The sequence below is a fragment of the Galeopterus variegatus genome, unplaced genomic scaffold (assembly GCF_000696425.1).
Source record: "Galeopterus variegatus unplaced genomic scaffold, G_variegatus-3.0.2 Scaffold4925, whole genome shotgun sequence".
NCBI lineage: Eukaryota > Metazoa > Chordata > Mammalia > Dermoptera > Cynocephalidae > Galeopterus > Galeopterus variegatus.
This window is the reverse complement of record NW_007731036.1, coordinates 129,145-144,320: the sequence shown is the minus strand read 5'-3', so window position 1 is coordinate 144,320 and position 15,176 is coordinate 129,145. Positions and strand designations below refer to the sequence as shown.

The 15,176-nt window shown below is 41.2% G+C and overlaps 1 protein-coding gene across 1 annotated transcript; it reads left to right on the top strand.

Moving 5' to 3' along the window:
* Positions 1 to 7,327: 7,327 nt before the first annotated feature.
* On the top strand, positions 7,328 to 14,886 carry ERICH1 (glutamate-rich 1). The gene is made up of 3 exons (XM_008588616.1): positions 7,328 to 7,630; positions 10,426 to 10,620; positions 14,354 to 14,886. Exons 1-3 carry the CDS (start codon positions 7,423 to 7,425, stop codon positions 14,425 to 14,427), a joined length of 477 nt encoding a protein of 158 aa, XP_008586838.1. The 5' UTR covers positions 7,328 to 7,422; the 3' UTR covers positions 14,428 to 14,886.
* Positions 14,887 to 15,176: the final 290 nt, after the last annotated feature.

The following is a 15,176-nucleotide window of genomic DNA, read 5'->3' as shown; positions in this document are numbered from 1 at the left end:
CACACTCAGCCAGTGAGCGCACCGGCCATCCCTATATAGGATCCGAACCCATGGTGGGAGCTCCTCTGCGCTCCCAGCACTGCACTCTCCTGAGTGAGCCACGGGGCCGGCCCCCACTAAACATTTTAAAACACTTATGTGACAGTCTACCAGGGCTCCTGCCTCCTGTCAGCATTCACGGTGCCGGTTGCCTAGTTATTTTATATGCACTCATGTTAGGTGTGTCTGTGTGCAGCACTCAGGATGCTGGATAAGGGTGTTGCTGTCTCCAAACCCTGCATAGGCATCTGCTATGACACAAATGAGCGATGAAGGGACATTAAGGACGTGGACCCCCAGCTAGTGGTGCCCCATGGGGCTAGGCTGTGCTGGGGGTCGGAGGGAGCTCCCAGCCCAGCTGCACATGCTGGGTACCTTGGAGAGAGCGGCGTGGGAAGGGCATCAGCACAAGTGGCTGCCCGTCCTCATGGCAATGGCTATGTGAGTCAGGGTCTGGCAGCAGAGGTGGACCTCGTGCTGCTGGGGGATGACATATGGGCGCAAGTCCTAGTTTTGGGGAGTCAGGAGGCCTCCCAGAAAGGGCTGGTCACCAGGGTGGGAGAAAAGCACCGGGCAGAGGGGTGGTCAGCTGTGTGGCCATCCCCGTCAGTGCCATCTGACAGAGTGACCCAGAGAATGTGCGGTGTGGATGTGGCCTTGGGGACTGGGCAGCTGTGGATGTTGGGATGGCATTTCAGATGGCTCTGCCGAGTTGTCATGCTTGGGGGAGAAGGGACAGTGAGGTAATCAGATTGATCCCCATCAGAGTCCAGGGAGGTGGGCCACGTGGGGGCCCCCAGCACATCACAGCCATCAGCTGTCACTGTCACCAGTGACATTTTCTCCCATCAGCCTCATGTGCTTCATGGCATTCTCCAGAGTAGGGATCTGCTGACCACTGTCCCCTGCCTGCCTCACTGTGGCCAGGGGCCTACAGCTGTGAATTAGATGGTCGAACTGTCGTGGCAGCCTCCTGTTGCAGAATGAGCACTTTCTGGTGCTTCTGTAAGAAACTGACACCCCCCCCCAACCCCCCAGAGAATCACACTTGTGAACGTGGTCGCCTTCTCAGGCTGAGCCGGGTGGTCCAATCAGAAGTTATGATTAAATGTTTATTTATTTATTTATTTATTTATTTGTCCTTTTTGAGACCGGCCGCACCGCGCTCAGCCAGTGAGCGCACCAGCCATCCCTATATAGGACCCGAACCCCCGGCGGGAGCGCTGCTGCGCTCCCAGCGCTGCACTCTCCCTAGTGCGCCATGGGCTCGGCCCAAGATGTTTAGAACATACAATATTGTGAAAAAAAAATTTAAAGATTATGAATAAAAAAAATTGTCATCTTTCTGGGAAATAAGGAGAAAGAACCAGATCTACACTTTGCATAGTTAATCAGTTTCTTTTCCCACATAGAAATACGTTATGCATAGGTTTTGTATCAGATACATAAATCCCAAATACGTGGTTATTAGGCTCTGTCTGTAATTTATACCTTGTTCTTTCCGCTGGAAGCTTATAGTTTACAAGAGAAAATGGGTATCACAGACTAATTTAAAATTTTAATTTTGCTGCAGTCCTTCAGTATCTTATTTTGGCTGATTCTTTATGGTCTCTTGTTCTTTGCTCGTCAACACCCTCTGGTAAGAGCCCGAGGAAGCCCTGAGGTTGTAGCTGAGTTATGTCTGGTGTTAAAGCAAAAATTATTTGTGACACTTGTTCAAGACAGGAAAGAAGACTTTATTAAGGACCATTCATCACAATAGGTGCAGGGACCACTGCAACAGGGTCTTGCAGCGGGGAAAGAGACAGGACTCAGCTTCTAATATACAGCACAGGCAAGGGGAAATTCCCAGCCAAGGAGCTAGGAAGGGGAAATTACTAAGAGGAAACATCAAGGATGAGGGGGATTCTGGCTAAACCCACCTAAAAGGATTCTTGCTGAAGAGAGGTCAGCATGACCAGACATCACCCGGGGACAGGGGACAGTGTGGGATGAGGAACCTGATCAGTATCCAGAGTGATCAAAGGTCAGGGGTTCTTGCTAAACTGACTTAGCAGGATTCTTGGCAAAACTGGATTTTACAAGGAAATGTACAGATGCATAAATACATGTACCTAGGAGAAGGTTCCAGGAGGGCCTGAATAAAGTTTGGCCAAGCCAGGGACTCTTTGTCAGTGGATATCTTTCCACCCTGACGTAAATGCAACTTCTGTTTAAGAAATGTTTTCTGGTTTGGCAAGAAACTGAAAAACATAATGAAAAACATCATTATAAAGAAACAGGTATGTCTGAATGAACAGAAGTTCAGTAATTGCAAAACAGATGAGTTCTGTGGCTTCTGGTGGCACTGCCAGTGAAGTTCACCCTGCATAAATTGAGTTGAGAAACAGATTTGCAACTGTGTTTACATTTACTCCTCCAAGTCATTATTACCGTTGCATTCTTTCTAAGACTCCAGTCCCCAAGGAGACTTTTCTCCTTCACCTCATCTGTGAAAAGTATTCATAGGCATCTTCTTTCTCAGTTTTTTGATGTTTGTAACCCACAGTGGTCATCTCGCTACAATTGTAGGCATTAGTATTAAATATGATAGTTAGTGATTGTTACTTTTCTGTATGAGCTTGTGTGTAAGTTATTGTATCCAATGCTTCATTTTGTAGAAACTTTAGAAGCCCTTCTCCACCTGGACACTTTAAGCCACAGGAATGGAACAGCCATGAGCAGGGACATTGAAGTTGGGGACACAACTTGCAGGCCGCACCTTACCTAAGTGTGTGCCACTTCCTCAGGCCGGCGTGTCCCGGCAGCCTCCTGGGTGCTGCCTCTGTCTGCCGAATGACCCTGGGACAATGGGGTAGCTTCCTACTTCCCCACTTCACAACTGGGGGCACGGGATTCAGCGGCCACGGAGCAAGCACTGCAGAGCCAGGGCCTGGCTCTGTGGTCCTTCTGAACAGCTTGGTGAGGTGTAATGAACATACAGTAAACTGTACAAGCTTAGAGTGTACAATTTCATAAGTTCTGACCAGAGTATCACCCCTGAAGCATCATTGCAGTTGAAATAATGCACGTTGTCTGTCACCACCAAGTCTCCCTGTGCCTGATCCAGGAAGCCCCTCTGCTCCTTTCTGCCCCTATGGGTTAGCTCGCATATCCTGGAACTTTATATGAATGGAACCTGCATGTTTTTTAGGAGGTGTGCTCTAGGTTTTCTCTCACTGTCATGGCCTTGCGGTTTGCGCAGTTGTGTGTTGGTGGCTTGTCCCTGATGAACAGTATGCCACCGCGCCGTCTGTGCATTCACCTGCTGGTGGAGCATTTGTGTGTGGATCCTTCTGGATTTTCTGTGTACACAATAATGCCATCAGTGGTTAATGCTCACGCTTTATCTCCTTCTCACCTTTGCACTGCTTAGACCCCAGTATAGAAGTGACCACGAGTGATGGCCGTGAGCATTGTTCTTTCTGAGTGTCAGAGGAGAGGTTTTCAGCATTTCACCATTATGTGTGATGTGAGCTGTCCATTTTTGTAGATATCCATGTCAGATTTAGAATTTTCCTTTCTATTTCTAGTTTGGTATGAGATCTTATCATATATTGATGTCAAAAATGATCAAATACTTGAAAACACTGGAGTGTATTTATTAATATTTTGTTTAGAATTTTTGTAGCGATGTTTATAAGGGAGATTGGCCTGTGGATCTCCTTTCTTGAGACATCCTTGTCAGGTTTTGGAATGAAGATGATGCTGGCTTTGCAAGTGGACTGTAACTGGTGCCTGTCTTTTCTGTTCTCTGGCATGTTTATGTAAGGTGGGTGTTGTGTTTTTCCTTAGCTGTTTAGTAGGTCTCAGGTGAATCCACGTAGACCTGAAGTTCTTTCGTGGGATTATTTTCAACTACACATTCAGTTTTTAAAATAGAGATAGGACTATTAAGGTTTTTATTTCTTTGTGTGTTCATTGTACTTTTCTCAGTATTCTCCATTTCAAACAGATTATCTAGTTTTTTTGCATAGAGTTGTTTGTGGTATCGTTTCATTAGGTTTTTGACACGGACAGGATATGTATTAGCATGTTTTGTACTCCTGATGCTGGTCATTTATACCTTCTCTCTTCTCTTCTTAACCCGTCTTGCCAGTAGTTTGTCCAGTTTCTTTCTTCAAAAGTTTCAGTGCTTATTGAATTCTCTCTATTGCACTATTTCCTCATTCTTTATTTTTGGCTATTATGTTTGTTATTGCTTTCCTTCTACTTTCGTTGAGTTTAATTTGCTGTTATTTTCTAGCCTGTTGAGATGAATGCTTACATCACTGATTTTTAGCCTTTTTTTATTTCCTGATGTACTTAAGACTGTAAGTTTCTCTTTAAGCAGGATTAAGTGGCATCTCATAAAGTCTGACATGTCTTAATTTCATCAAGTTTAACATACGTTTTCCTTGTTATTCAAGCAGTATCTTCTCAATGCCCTAAATTTGGAAATAAGAAAAGTACAGTAGAAAAAACACAGTCCCCCCTACTGACACCACTGGAAGACAGCCACAGTTAAGTTAACATCCTGGGATGTAGACTTCCAATATCTTTTTTTAATGTATATTGTGTCTCCCTTTTAAAAAATATACACACATACACATGTTCATATGAAAAAGTATGATATACATATCATTTTATAGAATTTTTTATTGCCATCTCCACCTTTTTAAATTACTATTTTATAGTCTTTTGAGAATAACCGATCAATAGCGTAATCATTCTCAGCCAGGCAGCAGTTTATATGTGGTCTCACCACTTGCAGAGAGAGAGAGAAACACAGGATAAAATTGGTGGTCAGCTAGACTGAAAGAGCCTATGAAGAAGGAAGATAGTCATGAGGAACCCAGAGAATGACGGGAGAAGCCCTGTGTGTGTTGTTCTTAGTGGATAGTGAGGACTGTCCCTTCCCCAAAGGTCTGTCACATCGGTTCTCACATGGGTTTACTTTGGGATGATAAAATACCCTACGGATTACTTTTCCTGGAATTAATGAAGTCTAAGCATACATCTTTAATAGACACAAATGAGGAGAGATTTAATTTTGTCTTTTTTTAACTGAACCTGAGAAATTAAAAAAAACGAATTCCAGAAACAGTGGTAATTTTTGAACATTAACATTTTATAGCCAGCTCAAGGTTCAGCTATTTGAAGATATTAGTGAACCAGCATTGGTCTGTCAGCTACACTTAGCAGGTCCTGATGTCGATTAACACTTGCAAATGAAATAGAAAAATACCGTTTTAAAAACTCTTATTTGAGGGAAGAGATAAAATGTACTAATTATGGCCTAGGCAATAATCTTATATTGTGATCTTATGAGGAGAAGTTTTGGCTTCCTGCCAAATTTGAAGTAGCAATAGGTTTCATAGATATGGTTGCCAAGTGTGTCAGGAGAACACTGAGAACTCTCTCATTCAAAAGGTAGCAGTGAAATGGTGTCACCATTTCCACAACACAGTGTTTAATTTAACAGTGATGCAAAGCTGGTGGTGGGATGTCTGTGTCTGATGAAAGAGGAGAGGTTTAATACTTAATGAAGTACTTATTTTATGTATTTTCAGGGTGAGGGAAGCAAGATGTGTCTGCTTAATCAAACTGGTGGGAGTCGAGGCTGCATACATAAACTCATAGTGTCCTGGACAAGGGATGGCTCCCAGGGCTTTGTAGCCAGCAGGGGTTATATCTTGGACATGCTCAGCCAGGTGGCTCCCCCAGCTCTGCGAGTGGAGTTGTTGAGGTTATTGAGAAAACTTAGGTGAAATATGAATGCTACTTTGAAGAACTACAGTACGGAAGACAAACTGGACATTTTCTGTCTAATTATAGAGGGTAAAATTAAAGCCCTTGAGTAGAAATTATAGGAAAGCAGGTTTTTGTTCAATATAATAACATCTCACCATCATACACTGTATCACAAATTTCATACACATTACTTAATTTTGTTTCCTCACAGTAATCTGTGATGGGGTAGTATGCAGCTTAGAAAAATCAAACAAGAACTTCCTAAAAATGAGAATTGTCTGAAAAAAAGATCCTGCATCATACAGTGGCAAGCTTTGCAGTTCTAGATCTGCTCAGGCAGGGCCAAAGAGTCCTGTGTGGGCAACGACACAGGCAGGTGTGGTGTGGACTTGGTGTGTGTTCTTAACAACCATTGGGGTGTGCAGACCCAGCTTAGATGCAGTGCAGGATTCTTGCAGTGATGTTCCTCTCAATTTCCCGCTAGGGTTAAGCGCCGTCTTCTGTCAAACCTATCCGATACCAGTTATTCACGGGAGACCTTCTTTGTCATGCTAGTAGTAATTTATGCTTCTCTCCTTATTCCCAATGTTTCGGATCTGCCATTCCTGGCCAGCCCTGTGTGCCACGGTTTACCCTCTGTGCTTCCTCCCTATGCTCTTCTCCCTGGGTGCCATTTCAGTGGTGTGCCACTCTAATCAACTGTGCGTGTTTCTTCCCATGCCTTGACATCACAGTGTACGTTGAGATCAGCCATACTTACACCAGGGAAGCTGGCAAATGGATCAACTCAGAGAGCTGGTTGTTAACCGTTTACCAGCATGCCATTGACGTATTTCATTTACATACCAACTTCTGCAAACCTGGAACCCAAACTTCATCTTCATTTCAAAATGTGACCTGTTCCTGATTCAGATGGGCAAGTCACCATTATTTATTTTTTATTCTCACACACAAGTAACTCTTGAAAGGTTAAAGTAAAATGTAAAAAACATAAAAATTCATAGGTTTTTCCCCCAAGGCCATAGGAATGACATTTTACCCCCAATAAAACTGCAACAACTCTTCCGTCCTTAAAAACCCACCGTATATCATAATTGCAACAACCATGAGTATATATCCTCTATACGTTCCTTTTTTGGGAAAAAAAGTAGACTGTAAATTTATATTCTGATTAGCCCCAGGATCTTTGATAGTGTAATGACTGTGAGGTATAAAGTCAAGAATCACTGAAATAGTTTAAATTCCTTTTCTTCTAATACTGTAAGAGCCTGATGGAAAATTTATTCAACCTAATATGTTTGTTATGGTTCCATTGTACTGAAACTGTTTGTATTTGAATTTTTTTTAACAGGTCAGGATCCTCATGATCAACCAAAGAGAAAAAGAATTAGAAAGCACAAATCAAAGAAAAATTTTAAGAATCCCAATAACATCCATGTTGAACAAGCAAAATTAGAGAAACAGCAGAGTCTTTTACAAGAAAAATTACAGCCACAGTGCACAGATGGCCCCACAATAAGCAAAAACAAAAAAAGGAAGCTGAAAAAGAAACAGCAAATTAGAAGGAAGAAAGCAGCTGGCTTAGTATCAAAGGCCTCTGGAATCAGCTTCATGTACCAGCCTGAGGAGAGCAACAGTGAACAAGGAAATGTAAGAGGTTCTGACTGGGAAGTTACAGACACTAACAAGGAAGATGTCACAGACGCCAGCGAGGAAGACGTCACAGATGCCGACAAGGAAGATGTTAGAATTACCAGTGAAAAGGCAGACAGTTTTCTAAACTTTCTGAAGTCAACACAAGAAATTTATTTATATGAAGGTATGTTTTGTCCTGTTTTTCTCTTGAATAATGGCATCCACTTAAAATTTGGAAAAATAAACAAATATAGTAAAATATTTAAATGTTTAAAATATAAAACACATTAAAATATTCGAAATAATTTGTTTCAAGGCAAAGATCACAATATTTAAATTATTTCCACCAAAGAACTGGACTGGCATGGGGCTCAGGGCGTGTCAAGGGACAAGGCAGGTAGCCCCAGTAACGCTGTGGCTCCAAACGTGGGTTGTCCTCGTGTTCTTTATTTCTCTAAAATCAGATTTTGTACTATCTTGGTAATCTAGGCTATATTTCTATATAAAAGATAAATCCAGATTGGAGGTTTTGATGAGCTCATGTTTGTTTTCATAAGCTGATAGAGGAGTAAAAGAAACCCCCTTTCTCCTTTAGGGCATATTTTATTTTACTCTTCCACGTATAACTTATGGTTAATTTTTCAGAAAGCATTTTTGAGCAGCTATTTGTATTGATGTAAGATATGAAAAATGAAAGTAGATTTATTGCTTACATTTGTATTACCTGTTGTTAACAACTGACCTAATTAGAAAGAGGCCAGTGCAGACGTGGCTACCCCCACAGCAAAAGCATGCAGAGTAAGGTGCTTTTCTATTTTGATGACATAACTAGAAGATTCAGGGGAACTTGGTGGGTTTAGTAGATCCATTTTTCAACAAGATATTTGACACTAGTCTTATGAACAAGATTGAGATGTATTGACTATATAATAATTTGGGAGGTAAATAACTGATTTAAACAATGATGCAAAAATACCATTATTAATAGATCATTTTTAACTGAGAATATGGTTGCAGGTGACCTTAGCCTTTTCCTCTTTGGTCTGTTCATCAGCAGTTTGTATTAACAAATTGAAAATGTAAATATCCAGATGACACAAAGAGGAAGACATAGCAACACACTGCAAGTAAGATTCAGAAAGATCTCAGTAGGTTTTCTTTTCTGTGTATGATAGAGTTGCTGTGGCAGAACAACAATCATGCCAAGAATAACTAGATAACACCAGATATAAACAAAAAAATGTGTTAAAGGAATTTATGAGCTACTAAGGAAACTAGCCCGTAAGAGGATAAAATCCCAGAAACTACATGGGGAGGTGAGCCAGCATCCTATAGCCACATTTTCCTTCAAGGCATTTGCCAGTTCTGATTGGCATTGGGTGAGAGTGTGGAGAAAGAACCCTTGGAGCCCTGGAGACAGACAAACACAGAGTGTCTGTCAGTCTCACAGGTCTAGGGAGACAAAAAGTAGAGAGCGCAGAGAGTGCAGCGGCTGGTGGGACAGAGGTCGGAGAACAGAACCCAGCACTCTGCTGGTTTTTCCTTAAAACCTTTGCCAAGTTCTGAAACTGTGTGGTGCGATGGTGGGAAGCCAAGTAAAGAAAGAGCCTCTGAATAATGCAGTGAGCTTCTTGACTGTCTTGAGACACTAAGCAGACAATGACTGTCCCAGCCCTCGAACAAGGGCAGTTCAGATGTAGGTGGTCCTTTGCCAAACATGCAGTCCACCCTGTGGCCGGGTGAGCCCCTGAAGGCCTCTAGGTGGTCCTCCCCCACTCTATCTGCCTAACAGAGCAAAGGGTGATGCCTCTGGAGGAAAATACCATTATCCATAATTTTTCATACACATTCAATAAAAATTTACTAGGCATGCCAAGAGGCAGGACTATATAACTGAAAACCATGAGAAAAAAGGTCAGTGGGAGCATGCCACAGGAGTGGAAGATATTGATGTTATCAGACAAGGGAACTAAAGTAACTGTGATAAAGATGCTCAAGAAAATAGGGAGAAAGTGGAGTAAAGATGAAAATTGGAGAATTTAACCAGGTAATTTGAATCTATTACAATAACCAAATGGAAATTCTAGACCTGAGAAATAAAATAACTGAAAATTCAGAACTTTGAAAGATGAGTAAATGGCAGATTACATTCAGCATAAAAGAATTAGTAACTGGGAAGACAGTTGAAAGAAAGTCTCCAGACTGAAGGATGGACAGAGAAAGGATGGGAAATAGAGAAAAGAGGGAGAAGGCCAAACGTCCATCCATTTCCCTGGAGTCTGAGGTGGAGAGGAGTGAGAACGGAGCAGGGGCAACATCCAAAGAGGCAATAGTGGGAGTTTTTCAAAATCAGTGAAGGACATAGAGTCACAGATTCAAGAAGTTCTGCAAACTCGAAGTAGGATTAATACAAAAACCACCACACTTAAGCACATTACTCTCAAACTGCGGAAAACCATCGATAAAGAAAAATCTTAAAAGCAGGCAGGAAAGAAAGACACATCTCCACAAGACCAACAACAGACTGATGGTTGTCCTTTCAAAGGAAGCAATAGAAGCCAGGATCTTGTTTTTATAGTTTTCCTTGATTTACCCTAAACAGCCAACAATCTTACTCTTTTTTTCTTTTAAAGATACATGACATAAATATGGAGAACTTAGTTTTATTGTCTGGTTTATCCTGCTGCTGTTCATGACTTTGAATTGCATGTTGTACTTGGAAAGTGTTTTAAAAGATCAAACATATGAACAGACAACAGGTTTCCATAGTCATTCAAAAAGCAGCGTTTTGTTGTCCTCATTTACTTTTCAAAGTTCTATTCTGATTTTCTCTCCTGATAGCTTTTTATATCCTAGACAGCTCATTCTGAGTGGAAAAGTACCCTCGTATGTTTGAGGCTATCCTTAAGAGATGAAAGTTTATTTTTAGTTCATAAACATAAAATAAAACTGTTTCTAAGTGATACTGACTTCATTTAGGTAACTCCAAAGACATAGACTCAGCCATCTGCCTGGAGGCCACTGGAGAGCTGTTTCACCGTCTTGAGTCCCACAGCTTGCCTCCCTCAGATGTGTTCATTCTGGACCACATGAAAACGCTATTACTTTTCCAGGATATTGAGAGGTTGAAGGGTGCTCTGGCAGTGTTCCCAGAACGTTGCATGATGCCTCCTGGTAAGTACTGTGCAATTTATTCATTCTCCTGCTTAAAATATTCTCATCAGGGTTTATCTCTGAAAATGTATACCCCACCAAGGCAGCAATGAATTGGAAAATATGACAACAGCATGTGGCTTGGGAGAATAGCGTCCCACAGAGGAATGGGCTTCCTGTACCTCTGCTCGATGTAAAAATGTTTCATATAATATATGCAAAAATGCATGTGCAATCTGATTTTCTAGACTTGTGAGGTATCAGCTCTTAAAGCCAATTTTTCTCAAGTTTAAATAGGAGAGAAAGAATTTGTTTCTCCCCTTTTCCTTCTCTGTGGTATTGGTAGAAGGCAAATTCCTTCTATCCTCCGAATATCTTGGTGTGCCTTATTGAACCTCTACAGTTAGAAAGAGTGTTGCGTTACTGTTGCATTCTTTTGTTTACTTCCTCACCTTTCTTGGGTACTCATTCCATGCAAACTGTAGAATGCTGGGGCCAGTTGTGCTCCTGCTTTCCTCACGCCATGTGTGGTGATGTGGGCCATGGTGGGAATATTTAGGCCACAGAAATCTGCAAACACTGAAAATCAGGAAACCAGGGCTGTTTTTGGACAGCTGCTCTACCTGCACACCCCCTGAGTGCAGAATACCAGGTCTGCCTCAGGTGGGTGTTGACAGGTTTTCTACTGAATGAACGAGTGAAAGAGATTGTGCAGATTGCTTTGAGGGAGTTTCAAAGTCAGTATAATGCATGGCTTCCATCCTCAGAAACCTCTTAGTGTAGCTGAAGAGTCAATACTGACATATTAAAAAAGCCAGATGGCAAATCAGGTTAGGTAATGATAAAGCGATTATAATATGGCACTGGTATAGTGAACAAACACATGGATGGCAGGGACAGTAAGTACTTCGATTCATAAGTTGAAGAGCATCGTGGGTTGGGGTAACTGGGAGGAACCTCACACATGTGTGAATCACCTTATCTGGTGAGATACTTATCCTGCGTCCACTAGTGCCTAGGCGCTCCTCTGGGCTCTGGGGCTCATCAGTGCCCTCAAGTGCTGGCGCCTTGAGGGGGAGACAAAATCAGCAAGATGAGTAACATATGTAACAGATCTCACAGATCAGGTGTGGAGAAAAGCTTAAAGCAGGAGGGGACATTCTTGCAGCCAGGCGCAGGCGCTCAGAGAGGAACATGCTGGGGGTGCTGCAGAGCAGCGAGAGGCCCATGTGGCTGGAGCGGTGCCCTCTCTGCACATAGCTGGGCTGTTTTGTTGGGACTAGATGGAAGGAGGTCAAGAGTGGAGACCGAGTAAGTGCTTTATAATGACTCTTGTGAAAGACGACTGCAGCTAGACCTGGGTGAAGCTGTAATATGGTGAGGCGTGGCCAAATTCCAGGTGGATTTTGGAGGAAGAACCAGTGGGATCTGCTGGCTGACTGGGTATGGGAGGGGAGACATGGTTTTTGGCCTGAGCCATGGTAAGAACCAAATAGCTGATGAGTAGGGGGAAAGACTGTTAGGAGGAGCGAGTCTGGGGATGAGGGGACCCACCAGGAGCTCAGTGTTGAGGGAGTTAAATTTGAAATACCTGTTTGACCTCCAGGGAGAGACTGAGGGCTGTGATGATGGCTGGTGGTCACCTGGACAAAGCAGTAGCGTGGGGGCTGAGGCTTCATTAGGGAATAGAAGAGTAACTGGAGACAGCAAGTAAAGTTGACCCTGCAGGAGGGTTGGCTGCAAGGGACATCAAGACATAAGACCAGAGGAGGAAGTGGAGTCAAAATGAAATAGCAGCATGTGCAGCTGCTGGTGGGGAGAAGCCTAAAGAGAGGGAGAGACGTGGGCCGCTGGAGCAGTGGTCGTCATCCTGGAAAGGAGCAACCAGGAGTTATTTAACTCACAGGCCAGCATTTCTTTATTTTTTGGGGGGTGTCAGGCCTACTGTATTATTAAGATTTCCATAATAAAATTTTATGTCTAACTGCAAAAAGCCAATTTTATGTTAAACTAATATGAGATTTTTATGAGATGAAAATAAACTGACATTTTGAATTTAAGACTTTTAAGACTTTTATAATTTTTATTGTGTTTCTCAAAGCTTTTCTTATGCAATGTTCTGAAATGCATCAAAGAGTTTTGACAGCTGTTGGGTATTTAACAGAATCCCCAATGTTAAAATCATTGTTATCTTATATTAAAATTCTTGGGCAAGTTTTGTCTACAAGCACATTTACTTTAAGCAATTGATAGAACTAAAACTTAAGTATGAACCCATTTTTTGTAAAAATGTATTCCCTTTGAGTGCATGTAGGATATGCATTTAAAGTTTTCCTATGTCAAGCTGTTTTGTGAAATAAAATTTTATAAACAATGAAGCTTAGTTTTCAAATATTGGATTTGTTTAATGCAGATTTAGTTATGTAACTTTTTGAAATTGTTTTCTTTTTCATAAAGGTAGCTTAGAAGTCTAATTAGTAGCAGTATCTCTCATCTCTGTAAGATAAGCATAGAAGTTAACAGCATTTTGAAAGCAGGGATAGAGTGTTTTCTACTTGTAGCTCCTTTCTTCACTGGCTCAGTGATTATCTTTTCTAAATCACAGATGCTTCATTCAACTGAGATGTAGACAATCTTTTCACAAGTTAAATGCATGTGTTTTTACAGTGTTAGGACACAGCTGGTGTTCAGTAAAACTGATAGATCTCACTTAACATATTACATTTTATCATATACCTATGTTATCATAAATAATGGCTGCCATTCCTTGAATTTATATCACATGCCATGCACCAATAAGGTGCTGTAGCAATTTCCACCTTTAATCCTCCTTTACTTCTCTGTATTGAAGTTACGTTTTTATTATCCTGACTGTTGCTTACAGAAATCAGGCACCTTGCCTCTGGGCAGAATAGGGTCTGCCTTGGGAAACTCTTTGAAGTGTGCTTCTGCTGGGGTTGGTGGCGCCTCAGATCCCCTGTGATGGCAGTTCCCAAGTGAATGTGAGCATCTGTGGCAGTGAACTAACTCACTCCCCGGGGCCAGGATCTGAGCCAGACTTGGGAAGGTTGTATGTCTGTTTTGCTCTCTTCTCTTTGGGGCTTAATGTGAGAAGTCCATCATAAACTAGATTCTAGGTGACAGCATTTGTATAGTCTGTACAAGTTATAAAGCCTGACATTCGAGGACAATCTTTACTCACAGTGTGAGAGGATAAAAAGGTTGGCAGGTTATGTCAAAGACCAGCCATCTCCTTGGTAGCGTGCTTTCGGCTAATACTTGCTTTTTGGCATAGTATTAGCTTCCCTGAAATTTGAAATGTGGATGCTGTTTAATTCCTATATTGTCTTAGGATTCTACTTTTAACTTTTTTCTAGTTGTTCATAAACTTCTTTGACATAAACTTCTGTTTCCTTTTAAGTTCAATTTGTGTATGGTTTTCTTTCAGATGAGATTACCTGTGGTATTGTACTGTGGGATGATGCTGTTCAGGTCTGATAGAACTCATGAGCCTGCACAGATCAGACCCAAGTAAAATACAAATGTCCAGAGCTGAGCCACCATCTGGCCATGTTTGTCACATAATGTTTGATTCACACGGGTGGTGTGTCACTACCAATGTCATCTTTATACCAAAGTTGCATTCCATTAGGTTATTTCAGGGTTTGCTTTGGGCTCAAAGGCTAATATCTACAAAATAATAATTTATGATTTTTATTTTTGTTTGTTTTGTTTTTGGTTTTTTGTTTTCCAGACCAGGCCAGAGTAATCTCAACTTTCTTTAATTACTGGATCACACATATCCTTCCTGAGAAAAACAGTGAGTAAAATCAGTGTTTTTCTTTAAGAAGAGCTAATATTAAACAAGAAAATATAAAAGACAAATATGAACTGGGCTGAGAGATAATTCTTATACACAAAGAAGATTAAATTCCCAATTCTTTTTTTGTAACCCAAATCCTGGGAACTTTGAAGACATTTCTGCCATATTATTTATTCATGTGTTTGTACATAGCAGGTAAGATGTCATCTGAAACTTTAAGTAGATATTGGGACGAAATTGGAATTTTTCACGTATTTGCAATTACATGTCTTGAATTATTACCTAAAACATAATTCTGTTTTTTCAATATCTGTAAATATTGAAAATGGACATTCTGTTAATTTAAATAAACTAGTGTGAAGCTGTTACATATTTTTATAAAGTTTTAAATCACCTTGTATCTGAAAGTCTCTCTTCTAAGAATGCTTTATGAGTATTAAAAAGTTCTAGTTTATGTAGTTTGATTATAGTTGAATTTCTTCCTCTTTTTTCCCTCTTTACTTTGAGAATAATATCAAGAACCTGTTTTTTCCTGGTTTGTCTCTCTTTTTGTCATGGAAGTAGTCACCAGTTTTTAGTATTACTCAGTTTTTTAAAAGCATCAATCAATTGGTATGACATTTTAAGAGGGCATTAGCTGTATTCATGAAAATAATGGTTTTATGGTGGTAAAACCACCTGCTCCACCACACAGCTTGAGATGTGTGCCAGGTCTCATAACTGACTTCTATAACAGTTTCGCATGGTTCGGTTG